This window comes from Mesoplodon mirus (assembly GCF_964341445.2).
Source record: "Mesoplodon mirus genome assembly, chromosome: 11".
Lineage (NCBI taxonomy): Eukaryota > Metazoa > Chordata > Mammalia > Artiodactyla > Ziphiidae > Mesoplodon > Mesoplodon mirus.
The window spans coordinates 60745840-60769277 of record NC_138987.1 but is presented as its reverse complement, the minus strand read 5'-3'; the positions used below and the strand labels follow the sequence as shown (position 1 = coordinate 60769277).

At 47.5% G+C, this 23438-nt stretch overlaps 3 protein-coding genes across 3 annotated transcripts; 2 read left to right on the top strand and 1 right to left on the bottom strand.

The window, feature by feature from the left end:
• The first annotated feature begins 1935 nt into the window (after window positions 1–1935).
• Window positions 1936–3142, top strand: APOF (apolipoprotein F). Its single transcript, XM_082634960.1, has 2 exons — window positions 1936–2010; window positions 2240–3142. The coding sequence occupies exon 2, from the start codon at window positions 2257–2259 to the stop codon at window positions 3070–3072; it is 816 nt and encodes a 271-aa protein (XP_082491086.1). The 5' UTR covers window positions 1936–2010; window positions 2240–2256; the 3' UTR covers window positions 3073–3142.
• A 1097-nt stretch (window positions 3143–4239) lies between these two features.
• On the top strand, window positions 4240–19416 carry STAT2 (signal transducer and activator of transcription 2). The gene is made up of 24 exons (XM_082635430.1): window positions 4240–4488; window positions 6237–6380; window positions 6536–6689; window positions 7038–7133; window positions 7309–7398; window positions 7490–7565; window positions 7992–8077; window positions 8240–8388; window positions 12484–12642; window positions 12747–12839; window positions 13056–13115; window positions 13521–13541; window positions 13771–13864; window positions 14015–14062; window positions 14143–14226; window positions 14373–14471; window positions 14575–14710; window positions 14834–14886; window positions 14998–15092; window positions 15695–15831; window positions 16009–16191; window positions 16427–16484; window positions 17502–17956; window positions 18241–19416. The coding sequence occupies exons 2-24, from the start codon at window positions 6250–6252 to the stop codon at window positions 18381–18383; spliced, it is 2700 nt and encodes an 899-aa protein (XP_082491556.1). The 5' UTR covers window positions 4240–4488; window positions 6237–6249; the 3' UTR covers window positions 18384–19416.
• Window positions 19417–19424: 8 nt separating this feature from the next.
• IL23A (interleukin 23 subunit alpha) lies at window positions 19425–21390 on the bottom strand (the record flags this gene model as incomplete). Its single annotated transcript, XM_082635436.1, has 4 exons — window positions 19425–19586; window positions 19696–19842; window positions 20911–21009; window positions 21229–21390. 4 exons carry the CDS (start codon window positions 21388–21390, stop codon window positions 19425–19427), a joined length of 570 nt encoding a protein of 189 aa, XP_082491562.1.
• Window positions 21391–23438: the final 2048 nt, after the last annotated feature.

The following is a 23438-nucleotide window of genomic DNA, read 5'->3' as shown; positions in this document are numbered from 1 at the left end:
GATGCTGGTGACACAATTCAGAGCTTTTGCTATCAACATCCCCTAGAACTGCAAGTATGAGTCTTGGGAACGTGTTAGAGAACTAGGTAAAAAGCTGAAGACACCCCCAAGTTAAGAGTCTCTCAGTGTCTATGGATGATGACAATATAATTTATCAAATGTTCCACAGTTATTCTGAAGTGCTTTATGGGGAAATTGATTCAGGAACTTGTCCAGATTCTTTACTTCAGATAGTCAGTGCCACCTAGGTGACAAGTCTGATTTCCCAGGACTGCTTTCTAGGATGGGACACAGTAAGTAGGCAGAGATGTTGGACACCACTTAGGATAGGTATAGGCTCTTCATTTCATCCCAGTGCTAAAAGACACAGGTGACTGGTGTTAGCCTTGCTTTTCTCCACTTAGTAGCTCTCAGTCCTTATTTCACATTCCATTTTCCATTTTTTCCTTCAGTTATCATATACTGTACCTGTAATATGTCTAAGCATGAGAAGCATTTTAACTTTCTTTTTCTGTTTTTATAATTTTTATTGACGTGCAGTTGATTTACAATGTTGTTAGTTTCAGGTGTACAGCAAACTGATTCAGTTATACTTATACATATAGCCATTTTTAGATTCTTTTCCATTGTAGGTTATTAAAATTTCTAATCATCTTATTTCTACTCTGTGCCCGCTAAGCTAATAGTCTCTTACAAGCTCTTATCAAACTCCACTCCACCCTTTCCTACTACCCTCTCTTTAAAAGTTCTCATTCTTCAAAGTCATTACAAAAAAGCATCAAAGTTATGAAAAGTAAACACAGGACTCAATGGTTCCTAACACTTTTTTTCCCGAACTTTGTCGATGTGTTGTAGAGCACAAAGTGTTACAAAGATCAAATGACTTAGAAGTTATTCTTTTGAAATCTTGAATTTCTTCTAAGAAGTATATGATTTCAATCCTCCAAATGAACTTCCAGGCACCATTGAAGCTGACTTGCCCTAATGAAGTGTTAAAAACTAAATAGATAGGTTGCTTACACTTCTCTATGCCCATTTTGTTTCTTTGTTCGTTTGTTTTTCTATTCTCCTCTTTTAAAAAATGATAATTTTATCTTTGGAATGCACGCAAAGAAACTTCATCATATTCTTTCTATTCTCCAGTCCCTCATATTTCCCTCCACATGTTGAAAAGTGTGCTATTGAAAACATTAGCTAGATAGAAAGACAGAGAAATAGATACATAGATAGACAGATTGATTTTTTTATTGATAATTACATTTATAATTCAAGGAAACTTCACATGTTCAGAACATTTACAATCTGATGAAAGCTTAAAGACACATATTGTTAACTAATAAAAATGGCTAAGCAATGATATCACAAATCTGTGATCCATTATTATATCCATTAGAATGACTGGATTAGTAAAAGAAACAAGTGGAAGTTGGGTGGATTATACTGGAGCTCAATCTCTCTCAGCATAGAGAACAGCTGATGGATAAACGATTGTTATCCACAATGGGTGAGTCCAGCAGATTCTTACGGGCTGCATAATGTTATTTCTATCTTTGGAAAGGGAAGTTAGAAATAAGGCCAAAACTACAGAATAGAAACACGTAGAAGCATTTTAACTTTTTTCTCATTCATCTACCTTGTACTAAATCTCCCATGAGACACTGAAGCTTGCTAATTTAATTTTTAAACTGAAAAGAGAATCATAGACATCTAACCTCTTCTGATTCTGGGTTTCCCAGCTTCTATCATGAGCTAGAGTGTGAAAGTGACAGGGACCTGTAGGAAATGCCAAAGAACAGAGTTTTTAGGTATTGAGGTCGAGTGTGTGACAAGGGGACAAGGTTTGAGAAGCCAGTACAAATGGACAAATATTTGCAGAGATTACATCTCTTACTGATAATAGGGGAAAGCCAATATCTACTTTCTTCACCCGACAGAGGAGTAGGCAGAACAGGATTGAGGAGCTACCAAATCTATCAAAGTAGTCTTACTTCTTAATCACCAGACTTTGTGGTAATTTGGGGCTCCCTATTAAATAGGTGGAAATCAGGCAGAGGAAGACCTGAAGATGCAGAAGGCTGAGAGGGAACAATTGGGTTGCATTTCCTCTTTCTCAGTCCTTTAGCTAAAAAGAACACAAGTTTGGAGGTGATAGATGAGGTTTGCCCTGAGTCCTGGGCTCCTTTTGGACAACAGTCCTTACGGAAACGGTTTGTATGTTTCTGGTTTCTCCCGTCTCCAGTGCACTCTGCTCCAGACATGCGTGGTCTCAGACTCATCATGGTACCAGCTGAGCTACTTCTTTGCTGCTTCCTGCTGCACGCTGTGGATGCAATTTCATATGGAAACCAGACAGACGACTTGGTGCATCTTCGCTCATCCTTGGGATCCTGGCTACCTTCCTCAGCCCCCTTGTCTTGCCGGACCCTGCTCCCCAAATCCCTGCCTGGCTTCACCCACATGGCCCTTCTCCCCAAGTTCCTGGTAGGCCTGCCCCTGATGATTGCCTTGGAGAAAGCTGGCTGCCAAGCTGATGTACGGGTCCTGCAGCTTCAGCTCTACCGCCAGGGGAGTGTAAAGGCTACACGGATCCTCATCAGGTATCTTCAAGAGCTCGAGAAAAGCAGAAGCACAGGGACGGGAGTGTCAGTGGATGCCCTGGCCTCTGCTCTGCAGCTGTTGGCCAGGGAGCACCCAGACCCAGAGAGGGCCCGACGATCCCTCTCCATCAAGGACTGCGAGCAGGAGCAGGAGCAGAGTGTGCACAATGTAGTCCAGCTGTTGCCAGGAGTGGGAACCTTCTACAACCTGGGCACAGCATTGTATTATGCTGTTCAGAACTGCTCGGACAAGGCCAAGGAACGAGGCCGAGACGGGGTCATAGATCTGGGTTATGAACTTCTGATGGCCATGGCTGGAGTGTCAGGGGGGCCCACGGGACTAATGATCAGTACTGCACTTAAACCTATAGTGAAGGCTGGGGTTCAACAGGTGATCCAGTATTATAATGAGAGAGAGGTGAACAGCCCTCCACCAGAGACCAGCAAGGAGGTCTTGGGGGGCACCTCAAATTGAGTCACCTGGAAGAAACAGCTGCCATGGCCCCTTTGGTATCAGAAGTAGTAAGTTCAGTTCCTTACTGGCAGTGGACCTTACTCTATGACTATGGCTTAGATCCTAGGGATGGGAATAGTACTGAGATATAAAAGAAGGTGGTACGGGGTGGGATGGGGAGGTTGGGAGGGGGGGAGATGCGGGAGGGAGGGGATGTGGGAACAGATGTGTATGTATGACTGATTCACTTTGTTATAAAGCAGAAACTAATAATAATAATAAAAAAGAAGGTGGTACGGAATTCCTTGGCTGTCCAGTGGTTAGGACTCCACTCTTTCACTGCCAAAGGGGCCGGGTTCAATCCCTGGTCGGGGAACTAAGATCCCCGTAAGCTGCGCAGCAATCGATCAATCAACAATCAATCAATTATAAAAGAAGGTGGTGGGACTTCCCTGGCGGCCCAGTGGTTAAGAATCCACGCTTCCACTGCAGGGGTTGTGGGTTTGATCGCTGGTGGGGAAACTAAGATCCTGCATGCCAGCGCAGTGCAGCTAAAAAAAAAAAAGGTGGTAAACACGATGACTAGATCTAATATTCTGACAAGTTGTACGTGTGTGTTCAAAATCCAAATCTCTGATTTTTTTTATCAAGGAGGAAGGCAGTACTGTAAAATGTAGAAATTTTAAAGTTTGTGGTTTGGAATCAGAGCATTTGGCTTTGAATCCAGGCTCCACTTGTTAGAGCTTCAGCGACCACTGACTAGTACCTTCTTTCTCCAAACTCAGTTTTTTAAATTTCTAAAGAACAGTGATTTGCATCTCAGTGGGTTTCGTGGAAATTAAAAACAGTACATTGTCCTAATGCTTAGCACGGTACCAATAAAAAATAGGCTTTTGTTGTTTTTTGTTGTTGTTGTTATTACTTAAGCCCTCCCCTTCCTGTCCCAATATGTCGAAATTCCGCCTCGCTTGTTAGCTCAGCGCCTTCAAGGTCCTGAGCCAGTCTCGGTTCCGCTGCGTAGGTGCGGGTTCTCGGAAATCAGCTGTTTCAGTCCTGAGCTCTTCTGTTCAGTGGATTCCTCCCTCCGCAGGCACGGGGCAGGGCTTACTTGAGCTTTCCTACCAATCGCTGCAGCTAGAGGTGTGGTTTCGGCTCCGCTTATCCCGCCTCGCGGAGAAGGAGGAGTTGTGGTGGCGCCAATGAACTCACAGCCTGGGGAAGAGGTTGGCTGAATGGCAGCCAGTGTCGGGGCGCCTCTATGGGAATGGCGAGATCCGGGGTTCAGCCGCTCGCTCAAGCCTGTGGCAAAGGGGCGGGTTCGAGAGGCGGGCCGTAAGCCGAGGGCGGCGCGGGAGGCCCTGGTGCTCGAGCTCTCTCTGGGGACCGGAAGCCTGGACCAGAGCTACTGGAGGGAGCTGGGCCTGAGACTCTAACCAGGTACCGGCCCTGAGAAGGCGCGGGGGCGGGTGTGGGTGGAGGCGCGAGTTTCTCTCTGAGAGGGCAGGCAGGCCCTGGGGGGTACGCCCCGGAGGGGTCAGACTCTGTCCCCAGGTTGAAACAGGAGCTGTCGCTTCCTTCATCCTCCTGTCCAACCTAGGTCCCCAACCGTAACGCACCCCCCCCCTCCAGAAACACCCCTGCAACTTCCAAGACCCGAAACCTGGCATTGTTGCATTGGTTCAGTGTCTTGGACAACGCTCTTACCTTCCAGTCTGTTATTTTTTATCCTTACCAAAAAAAAAAAAAAAGAGAGAAAAAAATAGAGTTATTTTCAGAAAAGCTTATTGAGCACAAAATACGCGCTTAAAAGAGTGTTGGATAACTGGAAAAAAAAAGTGTTTACAGCCCTAACCTGCGTGCTTGCAATCTATTTAAGAAGGCCAGGTTTTTTGGTTTTGCTTTTCATATTTAAACCTCAGGGTTTACTTGCCGCCTTGCTTTATTAATACCAGCCAATTAGTTCCTTAGGAACTGGGGCCTCGTCGTTTGTTTTTTAAAAGCAATACAAGTACATAGTGTAAAAAGTCAAGCACTACTAAAGGGTTAAAATGAAAAGTAGGAGCCCCTGCCCAATTCTTTACTTCCCTTGTTCCTACTTCCCAGAGGTAGAAAGGCAGCTCGTGATTACTCATACTGGTGGAAAAGAATCTTTCCCACCCCAAGCATTTGATTTGCAATAAAATCATGTGACCTTTTTTTAGACCACAGAAGTGGGTGTTAATTCTTTTTTGTTAGGCTCAGGCTGCAAGAAATTTTGATTTCCTAAGCAGACAGATGGCAGTGGGTGGGGAAAGGTAGGGAGAAGGGCTCCACCCAGCCTGCTTGGTGACAGGCAAAAACAAGTTTTGAGTGAATTTTCTCACAAACTTAATAATCCACATGAAGAATCAGAGATTGACAGAGGTCATAAAAGTGTCACAATCTTAGGGATTGAGTGACCCCTTACACAGTATTTAAGTATCTTAAACATCTAGAGAATGGAGCTCCTCTTTCCAACATGGAGAGCAGTTTATCTTCAAGGAGGTTCAGCCTCTGATAAAGCTTTGGGGCCAGCTGGGATAATGCTGAAATAAATACTTAAGACTGGGACTTCCCTGGTGGTCTAGTGGTTAAGACTCCACGCTTCCACTGCAGTGGGTTCAATCCCTGTTGGGGGAACTAAAATCCTGCATGCCGTGCGGTGTGGCCAAAAATAAATAAATAATTTTAAAAAACCCCTTTTTTAAATACTTAAGACTGACCTTTAAATGCTCCAGCATAAGTGAATACAAACACAAACAAATAAATTTAAAATAAATTCATTGGGGGAGATAGGTGAAATGAGATTGCGGAAGTATACACGTTTGTTGAAGCTGGATGATGGGTACATGGATGATCCTTGTACTACTCACTCTACTTTGTTGTGTGTTTGAAAATTACCATTGAAACAAAAAGGCCTACATATTGGAGCTCTTAAATAGTACTCCCTGGAAGAATATATGCCAAACTGATAATATTGGTTACTTCTGGAGAGGAGGAAAAGGGACCAAGATTGGGAGTAGGGTCAATCTAGACTTTACTTTTTTTCTGTATTTTTTCTTACTTGTATAATTAAACATTTTTAAAAATTTGTAATAATAAACAATCACGAGACTGTGGATGGTTTAGTCCAGCAAAATTTCCAATTGGGAACCTGCATCCTTCAGGCTCAGACCCCAAATGGCGCAGTGGGAGATGCTGCAGAATCTTGACAGCCCATTTCAGGATCAGCTGCACCAGCTCTATTCAAATAGCCTCCTGCCGGTGGACATTCGACAGTACTTGTCTGTCTGGATTGAAGATCAGAACTGGTGAGGCCTTCAGGAAGTTGGGGGGATGAGGAAAATGATTTCTTTCTTCTGAGCCCCCAGGATCCTGGAGACACCAAGGGCAGGAAGGGGTTGGAAGGCCTCAAGATAGTAGCAACCCCGCAGAGATACTAATCCTTGTCCTTCCTGGTCCCTAGGCAGGAAGCTGCACTGGGCAATGATGAGGCCAAGGCTAATATGCTGTTCTTCCACTTCTTGGACCAACTGAACTATGAGTGTAGCCGCTGCAGCCAGGACCCTGAGTGTTTGTTGCTACAGCACAACTTGCGAAAATTCTATCGGGACATTCAGGTACTTGGAGGAGCAGGAATAACAAAGTAGGAATGGCAGCTGGGTGTAGAGGAGTACGTTTTAGGGTATGGAACATGGAACGGGACCTGGAGGTTCAAAGAACAGGGGAAGATCTGGGGAAAATGGGACAGAGTCTGGACTTGGGAGACCACTGGCAGAGAGAAGGACATAGTCTAGATGACCTATTTGGAAAGAGGCTAGGTTTGAGGGACCAGTGGTGAAAAGGGGTAGGGCTTGGGACCCTGAAGAAGGGGAGAGAATACTGAGGTCACTGGTGGGGAGGGCCTGAGGTGGTAGTTCATTGATGGCAGTTAAGTTAAATCAATCCTTTTTCTTTTCCTACTGCAGGCCTTTCCCCAGGGTGCTACCCAGTTGGCTGAGATGATCTTTAATCTCCTTCTGGAAGAAAAAAGAATTCTGACCCAGGCTCAGAGGGCTCAGTCGGTGAGAACGATTTGGTGGTGATGTTGAAAGCTCCTGGAGTAGAGAGGGATCCTGCAAAGGACTCAGCAAATTTGCCTCAGAACAAGATTCCTCCACATCCTGTGGTTTCATTTCAGGTCTGGATTTCAGGGATGAAAGGTCAGAGTTGAAATGTGCTCAGAGCCTCTTATTTCAGGAGCAAGGAGAACCAGCCCTTGCAGCACCTGGGGAGAGCCAGCAGCATGAGATTGAATCCCGGATCCTGGAATTAAAGGCTATGATGGAGGTTGGTAGATGTGGCAAGAGCCAGGGTGGGCAGGACTCAGCCTGCCTCCTCTCACAGAAGCAGCCTCATCCGGGTCTCATCTCCTCTGCAGAAGCTGGTGAAATCCATCAGCCAACTGAAAGACCAGCAGGATGTCTTCTGCTTCCGATATAAGATCCAGACCTCAGGTAGAAAGCACATTGAGGGGTGGGAGAAAGAAGCCTACTGGGAGGCCAAGGGTAGAATAGAGCAGAAGGGGAAAGCCCCAGTAAACAATAATGACCTTCGGCTGCATCTTGCTGGTTACAGTCCTGCTGCCATTGCAAAGCTGGAGGTGCCAGGGTATGTTGTAGAGGTCAGGCTGGAGGTGTAGCTGAGGGACAGCTAGTGAATGTTGGAGGGGATGCTTGGGAAACTGCCTTAGCAGATTGAGTGGGCTTCTGGTTCTAGCAAGACCATTCAGAATTTGCATGAGGGCCCAGAGGTGCCTGTGCTTTGGTTGGTTCCCCTTCAGAACTCCCCACTCCTGACTCTGGCTGAGGTCTGGGCTGGGAAGGAGAGGGGGAGGAGCCCTAGGTCTGAGCATTTGTCTCACTCGTGCTCCTGCCATCCAGCAAGGACACCCTCTTTGGACCCCTATCAGACCAGACAGCAGGACATTCTGCAGGAAACGCTCAATGAACTGGACAGAAGGAGAAAGGTGGGTGGCAGAGGACAGAGGGAGTGGGTAGCAGGGAACTGGGGAAAATGAGGCATCGGGAGCCCTGGCCTCTAGCCTTGGCTTCTTTGTCTCTTCATCACTGGTTGAATGGTGGAGGGTGATGGTGAGAGGCTCTCAGCACTCACTTTATGTCTTTCATAGGAGGTGCTAGATGCCTCCAAAGCACTGCTAGGCCGATTAACTACCCTAATTGAGCTACTGCTGCCCAAGTTGGAGGAGTGGAAAGTTCAGCAGCAGAAAGCCTGCATTGGAGGCCCCCCGGATGGAGGATTGGAGCAGTTGGAGAAGTGGTGAGAGGCACCTCCCACCCTCGTGCTCACCTGGCCCTAGTCCTAACTACCCACTGTGCTTTGTAGGTTATAATGCCCTGTGTATGACGAGATATTGCCCTCCTTAATCTCTGCTTCCCAGAATGATCCCAGCTCCCTTGTCTGACTGCAGCTATGCTCTGCTCTTCATTCTCACCACTCAGGGAGCCCAGAGCCCAGTCTTTGCTTTGGGGAAAGTAATGAATTGATCCACAATCCGATTTCTCCTTCCTGCTTAATCACCCGAGAAATATCGTTTTACCTTTTTTTAGTGCAATGAATATAATGCCAAAAAAAATTACCAGTTACCTTAATATCCAGATGTAGCTACTATAATATTATTAAACAAAAATTGAATCATACTGTTCATACTATTTTGAGATCTGTGGGTTTGTTTGTTTTTTTTTAACTTAGCAATATATCATATTTACCCATGCCCATGATACTTTTATTTTTTGCATCTTTTGGCCATGCCACATAGCATATGGGATGTGGGATTGTTCCCCAACTAGGGATCAGACCTGCACCCCCTACAGTGGAAGGGTGGAGTCTTAACCACTGGACCATGATGGAAGTCCCTACGCATGATACTTTTTTTTTTTTCTTTTTTTGGCTGCCTTGGGTCTTCGTTGCTGTGCGCGGGCTTAATCTAGTTGTGGTGAACGGGGGCTACTCTTCATTGCGGTGCACAGGCTTCTCATTTTGGTGGCTTCTCTTGTTGCAGAGCACGGGCTCTAGGCGCGTGGGCTTCAGTAGTTGTGGCACGTGGGCTCAGTAGTTGTGGCTCTTGGGCTCTAGAACGCAGGCTCAGTAGTTGTGGCTCACAGGCTTGGTTGCTCCGCGGCATGTGGGATCTTCCCGGACCAGGGCTTGAACCTGTGTGCCCTGCATTGGCAGGCAGATTCTTAACCACTGCGCCACCAGGGAAGCCCTAAACAAATTTCTTTATGTGTTTTCCAGTAAGCTCCTTATTTTATATTAATTTTATTGTGATGTAGAAAAAAATAACTAATGTGTCCTTCAACATATTTGAAAAATACCTATTATTTAGATATTTTGTCATGAGAAAATTTATTATAATTTAAACTATTAAAAATATACCATGGGGGGGGCACCCGTGGAATGAACTGGGAGACTGGGATTGACATATATACACTATTGATACTATGTATAAAATAGATAACTAATGAGAACCTACTGTATAGCACAGGGAACTCTCTACTCAGTGCTCTGTGGTGACCTAAATGGAAAGGAAATCCAAAAAAGAGGGAATAGATGTATACATGTAGCTGATTCACTTTGCTGTACAGCAGAAAGTAACACAACATTGTAAAGCAACTATTCTCCAATAAAAATTAATATAAAAAATTAAAAATATACCACTGTTCAGATAAATTGAAAACAGATATATAGGGCTTAGGGTACAGGGTAAGTATTTACATTACAGTTGCACGTGTATTCATCATTTTGTACAGGGGTTGGCAACTTATGGCCTGTGAGTGATTTCTTGCTATTTTAAACAGTGCTGCAGTAAATAACCTCATAGCTCCATCTTTATTTACATCTCCAATTAGTTCTGTAATGTAAGTTATCAGAAATGATATTCCTGGGTTAAAGTATATATTGGGTTGGCCAGAAAGTTAGTTCGGTTAGTGAATGCGTTGTTCGATAAAATTCTTGGTGAGAATGAAAAATGTGTTTTTTGTTTTTACTTAAAACTGAACGAACTTTTTGGCCAACCCAATACCTTTTCTTGGTGGTGGTGGTGCTGTTATTGTGTTGTTCTTTTGTTTCATTGTTTGTAATACAAAGAGCTTTATTTCTTTTTTTGATTGTAAATATAAAATATACTAATTGGAAAAATTTCAGAAAACTTAAAAGAGAAAAAAAGTAAAAATTACCCATGTGCATAATCTGATCGTTCAGAGGTAACCACTGTTAATGCTTCAAAAAAAATTTTTTTTTTTTTTTTTTTTTTGCGGTACGTGGGCCTCTCACTGTCGTGGCCTCTCCCGTTGCGGAGCACAGGCTCTGGATGCGCAGGCTCAGCGGCCATGGTTCACGGGCCCAGCCGCTCCGCGGCATGTGGGATCTTCCCGGACCGGGGCACGAACCCGTGTCCCCTGCATCGGCAGGCGGACTCTCAACCACTGCGCCACCAGGGAAGCCTAAAAAATTTTTTTGATGTGGACCATTTTTAAAGTTTTTATTGAATTTGTTACAGTATTGCTTCTGTTTTATGTTTTGGTTTTTTGGCCGTGAGGCATGTGGGATCTTAGCTCCCCGACCAGGGCTCGAACCCACACCCCCTGCATTGGAAGGTGAAGTCTTAACCATTGGACCACCAGGGAAGTCCCCTGTTAATGCTTTTGAATACATTTTTCCAGATTTTCCCTGTGCATATTCACAAATACACATCTATTTTTTTTTTTTTTTTTTTTTGCGGTATGCAGGCCTCTCACTGTCATGGCCTCTCCCGTTGCGGAGCACAGGCTCCAGATGCGCAGGCTCAGCGGCCATGGCTCACGGGCCCAGCCGCTCCGCGGCATGTGGGATCTTCCCAGACCAGGGCACGAACCCGTGTCCCCTGCATCGGCAGGCGGACTCTCAACCACTGCGCCACCAGGGAAGCCCTATACATCTATTTTAAACAGAACTCAGATTATATATATACTATCTTGTAATTTTTTAAATTTAATGTTTATGAAAATTTTTTCTTGTTAAAAATTTGTGTCTAGGGGCTTCCCTGGTGGCGCAGTGGTTGAGAGTCCGCTTGCCGATGCAGGGGACACGGGTTCGTGCCCCGGTCCGGGAAGATCCCACATGCCGCGGAGAGACTAGACTAGGCCCGTGAGCCATGGCCGCTGGGCCTGCGCGTCCGGAGCCTGTGCTCTGCAACGGGAGAGGCCACAACAGTGAGAGGCCCGCGTACCGCAAAAAAAAAAAAAAAAAAAAAAAATTGTGTCTGTATCATTATTTTTAATGGTTGCATAGTATTCCGTGATGTCAATATGCCATAATTTATATACCCAATACCAATTGTTTCTAATTTTTCTATTACAGAAAACAAAGCTACGAACTATGAACATCTGTCTTTGTCCGTTTGTCTGATCTTAGAAATGGAATACTGCAAAATGTATATACATTTTTTGAAGCTTTTTATTTTTATTTTTTATATATTTTTTGGCCACACCACGCAACATGTGGGATCTTAGTTCCCCGACTAGGGATTGAACCCACGCCCCTTGCATTGGAAGCGTGGAGTCTTAACCACTGGACCACCAGGGAAGTACCCTGAAGCTTTTTAAAAAAATAGTTCCAAACTGCTATCCCAATCTGTTTGCTCTTATGTAGTGGATAATTGTTTTCCTGTTACCATATTGCCTTTTATTATTATTTCTTATTATATAGACAGTAAAACACATACAACTTCATCCCTTACTAGTTTTATGACCTTGAGCAAGTCACTTTACTCTTTCTATGCCTCAGCTTTACCATCTGTAAAATAGGGATAATAATAGTACCTACCTCACAGGGTTGTTGTAAGAATTAACCCTATGCATGAAGATGTATGAAGCACTTAGAACAAAAAGTACATATCAAGGGGGCTTCCCTGGTGGCGCAGTGGTTGAGAGTCCGCCTGCCGATGCAGGGGACGTGGGTTCGTGCCCCAGTCCGGGAAGATCCCACATGCCGCGGAGCGGCTGGGCCCGTGAGCCATGGCCGCTGAGCCTGCACATCCGGAGCCTGTGCTCCGCAATGGGAGAGGCCACAACAGTGAGAGGCCCGCAAACCGCAAAAAAAAAAAAAAAAAAAAAAAAAGTACATATCAAGCATCATGTGAAAGTTAGCTTTATTATGTTAATAAATCTTTTATGAATTTTATATGTGAAAGTGGCTTTGATATTCATTCCTTAGGTTATGAAAAAAGTTGAAAAATCTTTCACATGCTTCCTGGATTCTTTTTTGTCCCAATCAGTTTCTGACTTTCCACATAGTTAAAGGGGAGCTCTTGGAGCCTGTTTGGGGATTCCAGGAAACTGATGGATTCTTTCTCCCTTGGATTCTGTCACCCAGGTTCACAGCTGGAGCAAAGCTGTTGTTTCATCTGCGGCAGCTGCTGAAGGAGCTAAAGGGATTGAGTCACATGGTCACCTATCAGGGGGACCCTCTGATCGAAGGGGTGGATCTGCGGAAGGCCCAGGTCACAGAGCTGCTACATCGCGTGCTCCACAGGTCTAGAGGCCAGGGAGGGACCTCGAGGGAGGCCAGAGGGAAGGGACAAGGGGAGCCATTCTTAGAGATACTGACCTCTATATATTCTCTCCACATCCCCCCAGAGCCTTTGTAGTAGAAACCCAGCCCTGCATGCCCCAAACTCCCCATCGACCCCTCATCCTCAAGACTGGGAGCAAGTTCACCGTCCGAACAAGGTTGGCATTTCAGAACTCATTCCTGCTTCCTTTTACCAGCCGTGGCACGGATGCTTTCTGGTTTTACAAATCTTCCCACTGTTGGCTGTTTCTTCTCTCTTTTCCCGTCAATCTCCTTACCTCTTCTAATCTCTTCCGTTGTTTTTTTTCAAACACCTGGTCTATCCAGGAGATTGAAGTTGACCACTTTCCCCCATCTACCTCCCTCCCCTGCAGGCTGCTGGTGAGACTCCAGGAAGGCAATGAGTCACTGACTGCAGAAGTCTCCATTGACAGGTAAGTTGGGGCAGGTGAAGGGTGGGACCAAGGGGTGGCCAGGAAGTGGGGTGGTGGGGTGGAGGAGGTACCTACTCTTTACAACAGGGCCCTGGGGCTGTGTTCTTTTCCCTTCCATTCCTACCTCATAGAAATGGCTCCTCTCTTTTGTTGAGTGCTTACTATGTGACATGTAGCTTGTCAAGTACCCAATTTAAAATTGTCACAGGAACCCCATGAGTTAGGTATTACCAATGCACTATTCAAATGAGGAAACAAGTTCAGATAATTTATGTCTCTAGTGCAAGGCCACATAGCTGGTGAGCTGCAGATTTGGGTTTGAACCCGGGTCTGTCTGATTCCACAGACCAAATTCCTAACTTCTGCACTATTTTGCTTCCCAGTGATTTTTTTTTTTCTTTACAGAAATCCTCCTGAATCACAAGGGTAGGTGCCTGACAAGGACACTGCAAACTTTTGTGCACTGCATGACCTGTATCATCACATGTGGCAGCCCTGATGGGGACACAAACAAGGAGGAGGTTGATTTGGGTGGTGTATGGACAAAGGGAGAAGGGGAGGTCTGAAATGAAGTGGAACTTTTGTTATTTTCCTGCTGAGTTTTTAGAATAACTCTGCTCCTGACCTGCATATATCTTCTTCCTCCTTGGAATAGCTTCCGGAAGTTCAACATTCTGACCTCAAACCAGAAAACTTTGACTCCTGAGAAAGGGCAGAGTCAGGGCTTAATTTGGGACTTTGGCTACCTGGTAAGAAGGGATGGTATCTTAAGGTTGTAGTCCAATCGAACAAGCTGGAGGAAGTTCCCAGGCCTTGGGAAGTCCTGAGGGCAAAGCAAGGGTTCCAGGGACCCTGGGGTCCTTGCTCTGGCATTCTCTCTCCCTCCCCTCAATTCACAGACACTGGTGGAGCAGCGTTCAGGTAGTTCAGGAAAGGGCAGCAATAAGGTGAGGCCTGGACAGGGGGTTGGGGGGCAGGAGGAACTTACCAAAGGGCACGCTGATCACTGTGTCTTCTGCTGTCCCAGGGGCTGCTAGCCGTGACAGAGGAACTGCATATTATCAGCTTCACAGTCAGATACACCTACCAGGGTCTGAAGCAGGAACTGAAAGTGAGTGAAAATGGAGTGCGTTTGCGGGAAGACCTAAGGAGGGGTTAAGCAGAAGCCTCTCAGGGTGGGATATTGTCTGGCCCTTACCAGATGTCTACAGCTGGAAACATCACACCCCTCTTCTGTGATTTCTGTCTCCTCCCCAGACGGACACCCTTCCTGTGGTGATTATTTCTAACATGAACCAACTCTCAATTGCCTGGGCCTCGGTTCTCTGGTTCAATCTGCTCAGCTCAGACCCCCAGGTAGAAGGTGGGGGCCAACAGGTGAAGGGTGGCAAGGAGGGGCGTGGAAGCTTGGTGGGAGGGCACTGCTTCTGAGGCACCCTGTCCCTTCCTACCTCTGCAGAATCAGCAGTTCTTCTCCAGCCCCGCCAAGGCCCCCTGGGACTTGCTGGGCCCTGCTCTCAGTTGGCAGTTCTCCTCCTACATTGGCCGAGGCCTCGACTCAGCCCAGCTTGGCATGCTGCGGGACAAGCTGTTTGGTACAGACCTTCTTTTCTCTCAGCCTTTCCCTAGCCTTTGTCTGCCCCCCGCCCTCCATCCTTACTGTCCCAGGACCCTTGGCCCTGCCTCTTCTGTCATCTGAACTGTCTGTCTGCCCACAGGGCAAAACTCCAAGACTGAGGGTGCCTTGTTGTCCTGGGCCCAGTTCATTAAGGTAACCCTCTGCATCCTGTGCAGCTAGACCTTGGCCCCCGTCCAATTACTAGTCCTTCCCCACACCCAGGGCAGCTCCACATCTCTTCCTGCCTTTCCATTCCTCCTTCAGCGAGAGAGCCCCCCTGGCAAGCTACCATTCTGGACATGGCTCGACAAAATTCTGGACCTGGTACATGACCACCTGAAGGATCTCTGGAACGATGGGTAAGGCCTTGGTCAGCCTCCCTCTCTTCCCTGCCGCCTTTCTGTGCTTGAGAGTGGACTCTGTGCGCCCTCATGTGGCAAATGGGAGAGAGCAGAACCCGGTGCCAGGTCATACCCCCTCACGTTTGCAGTAATAGTCTCCTAGCCCGTATTTGTCTAGCATCCACTGTGTTCCAGAGCCTGCGGGGTGCTTTTTATGAATTCTCTCACGTAATCCTTATAACCCTGCTGGGCGATGGGTGTTGCCACCCTCAAGGGAGGAAATGAAAGCTCAGAGAGGTTAAAGGAGTTACACCAGGGGCAGAGTTGGGATTCAAACCGAGGCCTGTCTGACCTCACGCCTATGCTCTTTCCACCACACTGCCTGCCCATTTGTGTAGCACTTTGCCTTTTACAAGGTGCTTTTCATCTGTGTGACCTCACCGCAGCTTCACACCTCTTCCAACCCTGGCAGGTGGATATTGTCAGTAAAGTGAAATGACTTGGCCAACATGGAACAGTTTGTAACAAGGTGGCAGAGCCAGGGCCCAGACCTGGCAGTCTGTCCCTCTACAAGGGGAGCAGGAGGCAGGAGGGCCTCACAGCTGCTCTCTGTGCTGTAGACACATCATGGGCTTTGTAAGCCGGAGCCAGGAGCGCCGGCTGCTGAAGAAGACCATCTCTGGCACCTTTCTGCTGCGCTTCAGTGAAACGTTGGAAGGGGGCATTACCTGCTCCTGGGTGGAACACCAAGATGATGGTCAGCTGCCCTGCCCTCCTGTTTCCACAGCCTCTCTTGCTGCCCCTCTGCCTGCCCTTGGCTTCCCTGGCTCTTTCCTGAATCCCTCAGCAGATTTGTGGTTGGGCAGCCAGGGTGGGGAGCTCCCAGGCCCAGCCTCTTCCCTCAAGCCTGCCTATTCCTGCATCCACTCTCCAGATAAGGTGCTCATCTACTCTGTGCAGCCCTTCACCAAGGAGGTGCTGCAGTCGCTCCCGCTGACCAAAATCATCAGCCAGTACCAGCTGCTCACTGAGGAGAACATACCTGAGAACCCACTGTGCTTCCTCTACCCACGAATCCCCCGGGATGAGGCTTTTGGATGCTACTCCCAGGAGAAAGGTGAGAAGCATTGATACACTTCACTGGTAGAGTGCAGGGATCCACAGGCATCCACAAATCCAACTCTTTCCTTTCAATGTGGGAAAACTGATATCCAAAGAAGTTAAGGGCTCTGTCTGTGGGACACTGCTAGTTAGTAGGGAGACATGACTGTCCGGACTCCTGCACTAGGGGACCCTGGGGCTATGTGTCCAATCTATTGACCTCCCCTGCCTCCTGTGTCTGTCCCCCATAGTTAATCTCCAGGAACGGAAGAAATACCTGAAACGTAAGCTCATTGTGGTCTCTAACAGGTGAGATGTGAACTCTTTGCCCATCTTCCCTAACTCTTTTTGGCTGATACAGTGACCCAAACCTGCCCAATTCCGGTCTCTCCAGCCTTCTTTTCTACTGACCCACACTCCCCAGCCCTCTAGGGTTGTTTCCTACTCTTTTAGTCTCTCTCCTCTCTGTTTAGGTTGTCTCCACAGGGGTTCCCTGATATTAATAGTCATAATCATTGATGTTAATGGACATCTCCTTAATGCCAAGCATGGTACTAGATTTTTTTAGAACATTGTTTTGTTTGTTTGTTTGTTTGTTTTTGCTGTACGCGGGCCTCCCACCGCTGCGGCCCCTCCGGCTGCGGAGCACAGGCTCCGGACGCGCAGGCTCAGCGGCCATGGCTCACAGGCCCAGCTGCTCCGCGGCATGCGGGATCTTCCCGGACCGGGGCGTGAACCCTGCATTGGCAGGCGGACTCTCAACCATTGCACCACCAGGGAAGCCCTAGAACATTTTTAAAATTTAATCCTTATGAGAACCCATTTGAGCCAGTAATGAATGATAACAGCCACATTTAATGAAAGTTTGTTATGTTCCAGGCACTGGGCTAAATGCTTTGTGTTCATTTTCTCATTTATTGAATCTTCATAATTGTCCTATGAGGCAGAAGATACTGTTATTACTGTTTTCATCTGAGGAACCTGAGGTTTAGTGTGGTGAAGTGGCATGCCTAAGGTACATGGCTAATCAATGATCCGGGTCTGTCAAATTTCAAAGCCCTGCTTTTAACCATCTTACTGCCTCTCAAGTATTATGAGGTATTGTTGTTCCCTTTTTACAGATGATAAATCTGAGGCTCAGAGAGGTTAGGTCACTTTGCCTAAGGTCACCCAACTAGTAAATGATAGGATTTAAATCTCTGGTTAACCTTAAGCCCTCTGCTCTATTGCCTTTTAGACTAGAGAGATAGCCTCTGCTTTCTCTACCATTCCCCACTTTACCTAAACAACTGAGCCCTGCTCCTTTGTCTGTATTGGGGTATCCAGACAGGTGGATGAGCTGCAACAACTGCCGGAGCTTAAGCTGGAGCCAGAACTGGAGTCATTCGAGCTGGATCTGGGGCTGGCACCAGGGCCAGAGCCAGGGCCGGGCCTGGACTTAGAGCCACTGCTGGAGGCAGGGCTGGATCTGGGGCCAGCACTGGAGTCCACTCTGGAGCCCACTCTGGAGCCCGTGCTGGAGCCCACTCTAGAGCCTGTGCTGGAGTCCACTCTGGAGCCTGTGCTGGAGTCCACTCTGGAGTCCACTCTGGAGCCTGTGCTGGAGTCCACTCTGGAGCCCGTGCTGGAGCCCACACTAGGCGAAGTGTCACAGAGAGTCCCAGAGCCAAATCTGGGACCAGGACTGAAGCTGGAGCCTATTCCAGAGCCTATTTCACAGCCACTGCCAGAGCCGGATTTGCCCCATGATCTGAGACACTTGAACACTGAAGACATGGAAAGTAAGTGATGAGATGGGGCTAGGGAAGAGGGGACACATTCCCTTTCCCAGCTCCCCTCCCTCACCCACTACAGAAAAAGACTGAGTTCTGAGCTCCTCATTGGAGAAAGGCTTATTTCCCTGTGATTCCTTTTATTAGGAAATACACACGCCTCCCCCGCCCCACCTAAGTGTCCCCCTCAGGCCCTGTCTAGGCCTCTGCTGCCATCCTCTCTCACTTTCCCTGCTGCTTTGGGAACTCCTTGCCTAAGATCAGGGCCTGACTTCTTTCTCTGGACTATCTAGTCTTCAGAAACAGCATGAAGATTGAAGAAATCATGCCAAATGGTGACCCACTGTTGGCTGGCCAGAACACCGTGGATGAAGCTTACGTCTTCCCTTGCAGCCATTTCTACACAGATGGGCCCTTGATTCCTTCTGACTACTAGAAACTACATTTTCTCTGTTCTTTCCATATATTTTGCCCCTCCTACCTCTCACATCATGATGTTGCTCTCCAAGGATGGGAAATCAGGCATGTGCTTCTTCTAAACTGGGTTAGCCGTGGGATTTGGAGTGAGAGATAGAAGCATAATATGGGTAAGGAACAGGCACCAATGAATCAGAACAGATGTTACCCATAGCTCCAGCTAGGAGCCTGGAGGCTGCCTGCTGTGCTGGGAGGTATAGGAATTTGAGAACAGGCCAGAACAGTTAGGAGGTACTTGGAGGGCTCAGGGCAGTGGCTTCTTTCCAGTGTGGAAGGCTTTCAACATTTCAGTAGCTGATAAGACTAACCGGGTGCCTACTTCATGTTCCTGGAGCGCCCTTTCTGCTCAAAACAGCTCTGACTTCTGATCCTGCAGTGATTCAGAACTCCTGTCTTTGGCCAAATACACTCTTGGCCGGGAAAGCAGGGAAGGAAGCCCTGGGTCAGGGAGTAAGAGAGGGCCACACTTAGGACCCCCACTTCCTAATCACAGTCCCTTGTAATCTCATTCAGCTTGCTTAGCCATGTAGGGATTAAGGCCAAAAAGATCACGGTTACTCTATATACTAAGGGGTCATGAGGAAAGATCCCTCTCCACTATAGCCCTGCAGAGTAGAAGGATGCATTTTGTAGTCCTTTGGCCCTACTTTTCCGTTCTGTTTCTTTTTACTAACAAGCGTAGAAATTAGACTTAGATATCCACATAAATAAGTCTTTATTGAAAAAAGTGCATAATTCAGTATAAATATAATAAATAATCCTCCTCCCCAAACTGCTGCCATGATGATAAATAATCCCAAAATTTCCCTTCCCATGTAATAAATATTCAACCTGTTCTAGGTCAGCATAAGTCAGTCAGTATTGGTAATTTTTCAACAGAGCAAGTCCTTTTAAAATTAATGGACTGATTAACTTGTTGGCTCACAGGTGTCTAGGCTGATAAATTCATCTTAGCATTGCTGAGCCGTGGAGGTCTGGGTGCCATCCATAAGCTGCTGGCTTAGGGGCTCAGAGTTGCTGCTCCATGGGCAAAGACCCTGGCAGCTACAGCCACAAAGGCCTGGAGGCTGCGAAGGATCTTGAGGCGGAGAAGGAGGCGCTGCCACGGCTGGCTGGGACTGGGGCTTGGAGTCTGCTCAATCTCCCAGTGGTGACCCTCGGGCTGAAAGGACACAGGACACAATCAGAGAGGACTCTAGATCCTTCACTCCCCCGCCAGGCCCTGTCTCTGACACCTGCAAGCCCCACTTTTCCAGGCCCCTAGTTCATACCTGCAAGAGTTCCCTGAGGCCCAGTAGGGAGGCATGAAGCTGGCCCACAGGGCCATCGGGGAGTAGAGAAGGCTCCCCTGTGAAAATATCTGAGCCCAGCAGCTTCTCGTAAAAAACCAAGCCTTGGTGGATCCTTTGCAAGCAGGACTGGGGAGAAAAGAAAGCAGTGAAAGAAAACAGATACAGGGACTTCCCTGGTGGTCCAGTGGTTAAGACTCCATGCTTCCACTGTAGGGGGCATGGGTTTGATCCCAGGTTGGGGAACTAAGATCCCGCATGCCGCTCAGCGCAGCCAAAAAAAAAACACCAAAAACAAAAAAGAGGGAGAGGAAGAAAGAAAAAGAAAAAAGGAAGGAAAGAGAAAAAAGAAGGAGGGGAAAGAAAGGAAAGAGAAAAAAGGAAGGAAGGAAAGAAAAGAGAAAGGAAAAGAAAAGATACCTTCTAATTACTCCACCAAAGACCCACCTGATATTTGCCATTCTTAGAAACGGCTGTGATATGAATGTTTGCGTCCCCAGAAAATTCATATTTTGATATCCTGATCCCCATGTGATGGTATTAGGAAGTGGGACCCTTGGGAGGTTATTAGGTCATGAGGATGGAGCCCTCAAGAATGGGATTATTGCTCTTATAAAAGAGACCCACAGAACTCCGTAATCACTTCCACAATGTGAGGAGACAGGAAGTCTGCAACCTGAAGAGGGCCCTCACTCAACCATGCTGGCACCTTAATCTCGGACTTCCAGCATCCAGAACTGTGAGAGAGAAATGTCTGTTGTGGGCTTCCTTGGTGGCACAGTGGTTAAGAATCCGCCTGCCAATGCAGGGGACACGGGTTCAAGCCCTGGTCCAGGAAGATCCCACATGCTGCGGAGCAGCTAAGCCCGTGTGCCTAGAGCCCATACTCTGCAGCAAGAGAAGCCACCGCAATAGAGCCCACACACTGCAACGAAGAGTAGCCCCCGCTCACCGCAACTAGAGAGCCCACACGCAGCCACAAAGACCCAACGCAGCCAAAAATAAAACTTTTAAAAATAAATAAATTTATTTTTTAAAATAAAAAATAATGTCTGTTGTTTATAAACTACCGAAGCTATGGTTTGTTGTTATAGCAGGCTGAATGGACAAGGACAGATACAACTTTTACTAATTCACCATGGTGTCCAGCTCTGTCCCCATTCCCCTCTTCCTTGCGGCCCAGCCTCATCTTACTACCTGACTGTTGTCCCTGAGTCCTTGTGGATCACAGCCATCCCCACACTGGATATGGGGGACATGATTTGTAGTCTCATCATCATCTTCTCTTGGTAAATCCTGGAATGGAGGAGGGGTGGGAAGAGTAAAGAAATAAGTACTTTCAAACCCCACCTGGATCCTCAGGCTGTGACTCTCCCTGGAACCCCACTCCCCTGTCCTCTCTTACCCTCTGATGGCTTTCAACCCTCCAGCTTCCACCCTAGGCCACAGAGTCTTCCACTGCAGCCTTGGAGGGCTTGGATAGGCTCCTGTTTGGTCCCAGAGGCTGCCACTCACCACATGTCCCATTGGCTGATGTGCACTCCAGGCCAGCATGCAGAGCTGCTGTGAGAGCTGCTGGCCCCGAGCCCAAGCAGGGCTGCTGCCCTCAGGCGCAGCCCGGCCCCGAGCAATCCAGGGCAGCAGCAGCAGCAGCAGCACAGCTCTGCTCCCCAGCATCTCGTCGCCTGCTTCTCAGATCTGGCTGGCTCTGTGCCTTGCAGTCCCTGTGGAATCTCTGTCCACTTCCCCTTGCTCTGAGCCTGATTCTCTCTGTTCTGTGCGTCTCTGGTTTGGTTCCCTCTGTCGTTCACCGAGTTTCTGAGCTGCTTCCTGTAGATTTTCTCCCCTTGTCTCTGAGTCTCTTTTTAAGCTCCCTGCATTGTAAGACCCGCCCTTTATACTAGCAGGTGACTCACAGCAGGTGGGATTCCCCTCCCTGCATCATCTCCCTCCGTGGGGAGCCCAGGTAAGTCGCCTCAGTTCCAGGGGAAATGAGTCGTGTGGTTGCCGTGACTGGAGGCCTGGGATGGGACTTACGTGTAATGCTCTCCAGGAATCAAAGAGGCTGTAGAAGGGGGTGGGGTGGGAGTAACGAATATTTAAATGAATCTAGTCTCAAGTTCCTTCCTGCTTAACCTTTCCCTCATCTTTTTGCCTCTCTAAGCTATATCTTCCCTCCCTTCAAACCTAATTTCCTCACCCCGCCACCGCCTGAGTAAAAATCAAAACAGAAGCATTCATTTATCTCCCAATAGGATGGCAAGCTCAGTTTGGAATGAAGTTTGGTTCCCACCTGATGCCCTCAATCTAAGAATAAGGGGGCTTCTTCGTCTCTGTTGGGAACGGTGTTATTTTCACTGGGAGACAATGGACATGAAGGCACTTTGTGAACTGGGAAACCACATAAGTTCGGTATAAGGTGTTATTGCTCCCTCACTTCAGGCCTCACTCTGGAGGCTAGGAGGGCTGTTGGAAGGAAAGAGCTGTTGCTAAGAACCATCTGATTCCTCAACCTTAGTGGCCCAAGTTTCTTGGGCTCTGTGAGTTTCAGGTGATTTGGGGGTGGGGGACACCAGTGTAAGCAAGGGCTAGAAATCCAACTGAGATATTCCAGCACCCAGCCCTTCACCGTGGCTAGAAAGTCCAGGGTTCTGGGTAGTTGAAGGTGCACAGTGTCAATGACCCTGGCTGGTCCTTCAGCCTGTTGCATCCATGGGTAAAATCCGCTGACACTGATTTCATCACCATCCCTGATGCAACATTCAGTGAAACAGCTGAGACTGTGAAGTTGGGCGTGGGAGTGGAAGGTGGTCCAAATCTGGGACTGCCCCAACCCCAGTGGAGGGTCCCAGGACAATCTGGACGTCAGAATGAGGCCATGGATGACCACACAGGCTCCCAAAGCCTTTCCAAGAGGTTGACCCTTTTTCTCTGAGAAACACCCTCGATAGAGGTCTCCCTTCCCATAGGACTATTCAAAACTGCCCAATGAAACCTCTGATTCAAATATGACTCTACGGTAAATCCACCCTTTGGATAAAACATTTGCAGCATCAGAGAGGTTACCTCAGTTTGAGTGAGAAATGGTTTGCCTCTCCTTACACTGGTGAATACAAATGAAATAAGGAAATTGGGGGTGGGGGGGTAGGGGAGCTCACCTCACTTTTGTATAATGTCTCCCATGCTTTTCCCGCCTCTGGTTCCCATTCTGGGAGCCCTTTAGGATAGGAGATGGAAGGTGAAAAGGAGGAGGAGGAAGTGGAACGCTGGGGGATGGGATGAGAGGGACAAGGGTGAGTTGGAGGCACGGGGCTTTGTTTCACTTCCTGGTGCTTTGGGAGTTGGGTAGGAAGCAAGGTTGTTGGGGCGATTGTGGGACTGTTGTGTGACAGGAACTACTTCCAGGACTAGATCTGACCTGGAGCTGCAAGGAGACCTTGACGTCAGCAGGACCTCAACCGTTAATGCAAATTATACTGACAAGCAGGCCTTTCCAGTTGGATGCCCAGATGCCAAATCCAGTTGAAGTTTCCCGAGGTGGTTAGTAATGATGGCTTATATCCAACTCTCACTTTACGCCAAGTACTTAGTTTAAGCACTTTTCATATATTAACCCATTTAATTCTCACAACAACACAATTAGATAGGTACTATCGTTATCACCATATTACAGATGAGGAAACTGAGGTGCAGAGATAAGTAACTTGCCTAAGATCACTATTAAG

Coding starts and splice junctions, on each gene's coding strand:
- APOF (XM_082634960.1), top strand. CDS start 2,257: ATGCGTGGTCTCAGACTCATCATGGTACCAGCTGAGCTACTTCTTTGC.
- STAT2 (XM_082635430.1), top strand. CDS start 6,250: ATGGCGCAGTGGGAGATGCTGCAGAATCTTGACAGCCCATTTCAGGAT. Junction 7,399..7,489: donor AATTAAAGGCTATGATGGAG/GTTGGTAGATGT, acceptor TCTCCTCTGCAG/AAGCTGGTGAAATCCATCAG. Junction 14,472..14,574: donor TGCTCAGCTCAGACCCCCAG/GTAGAAGGTGGG, acceptor CTACCTCTGCAG/AATCAGCAGTTCTTCTCCAG.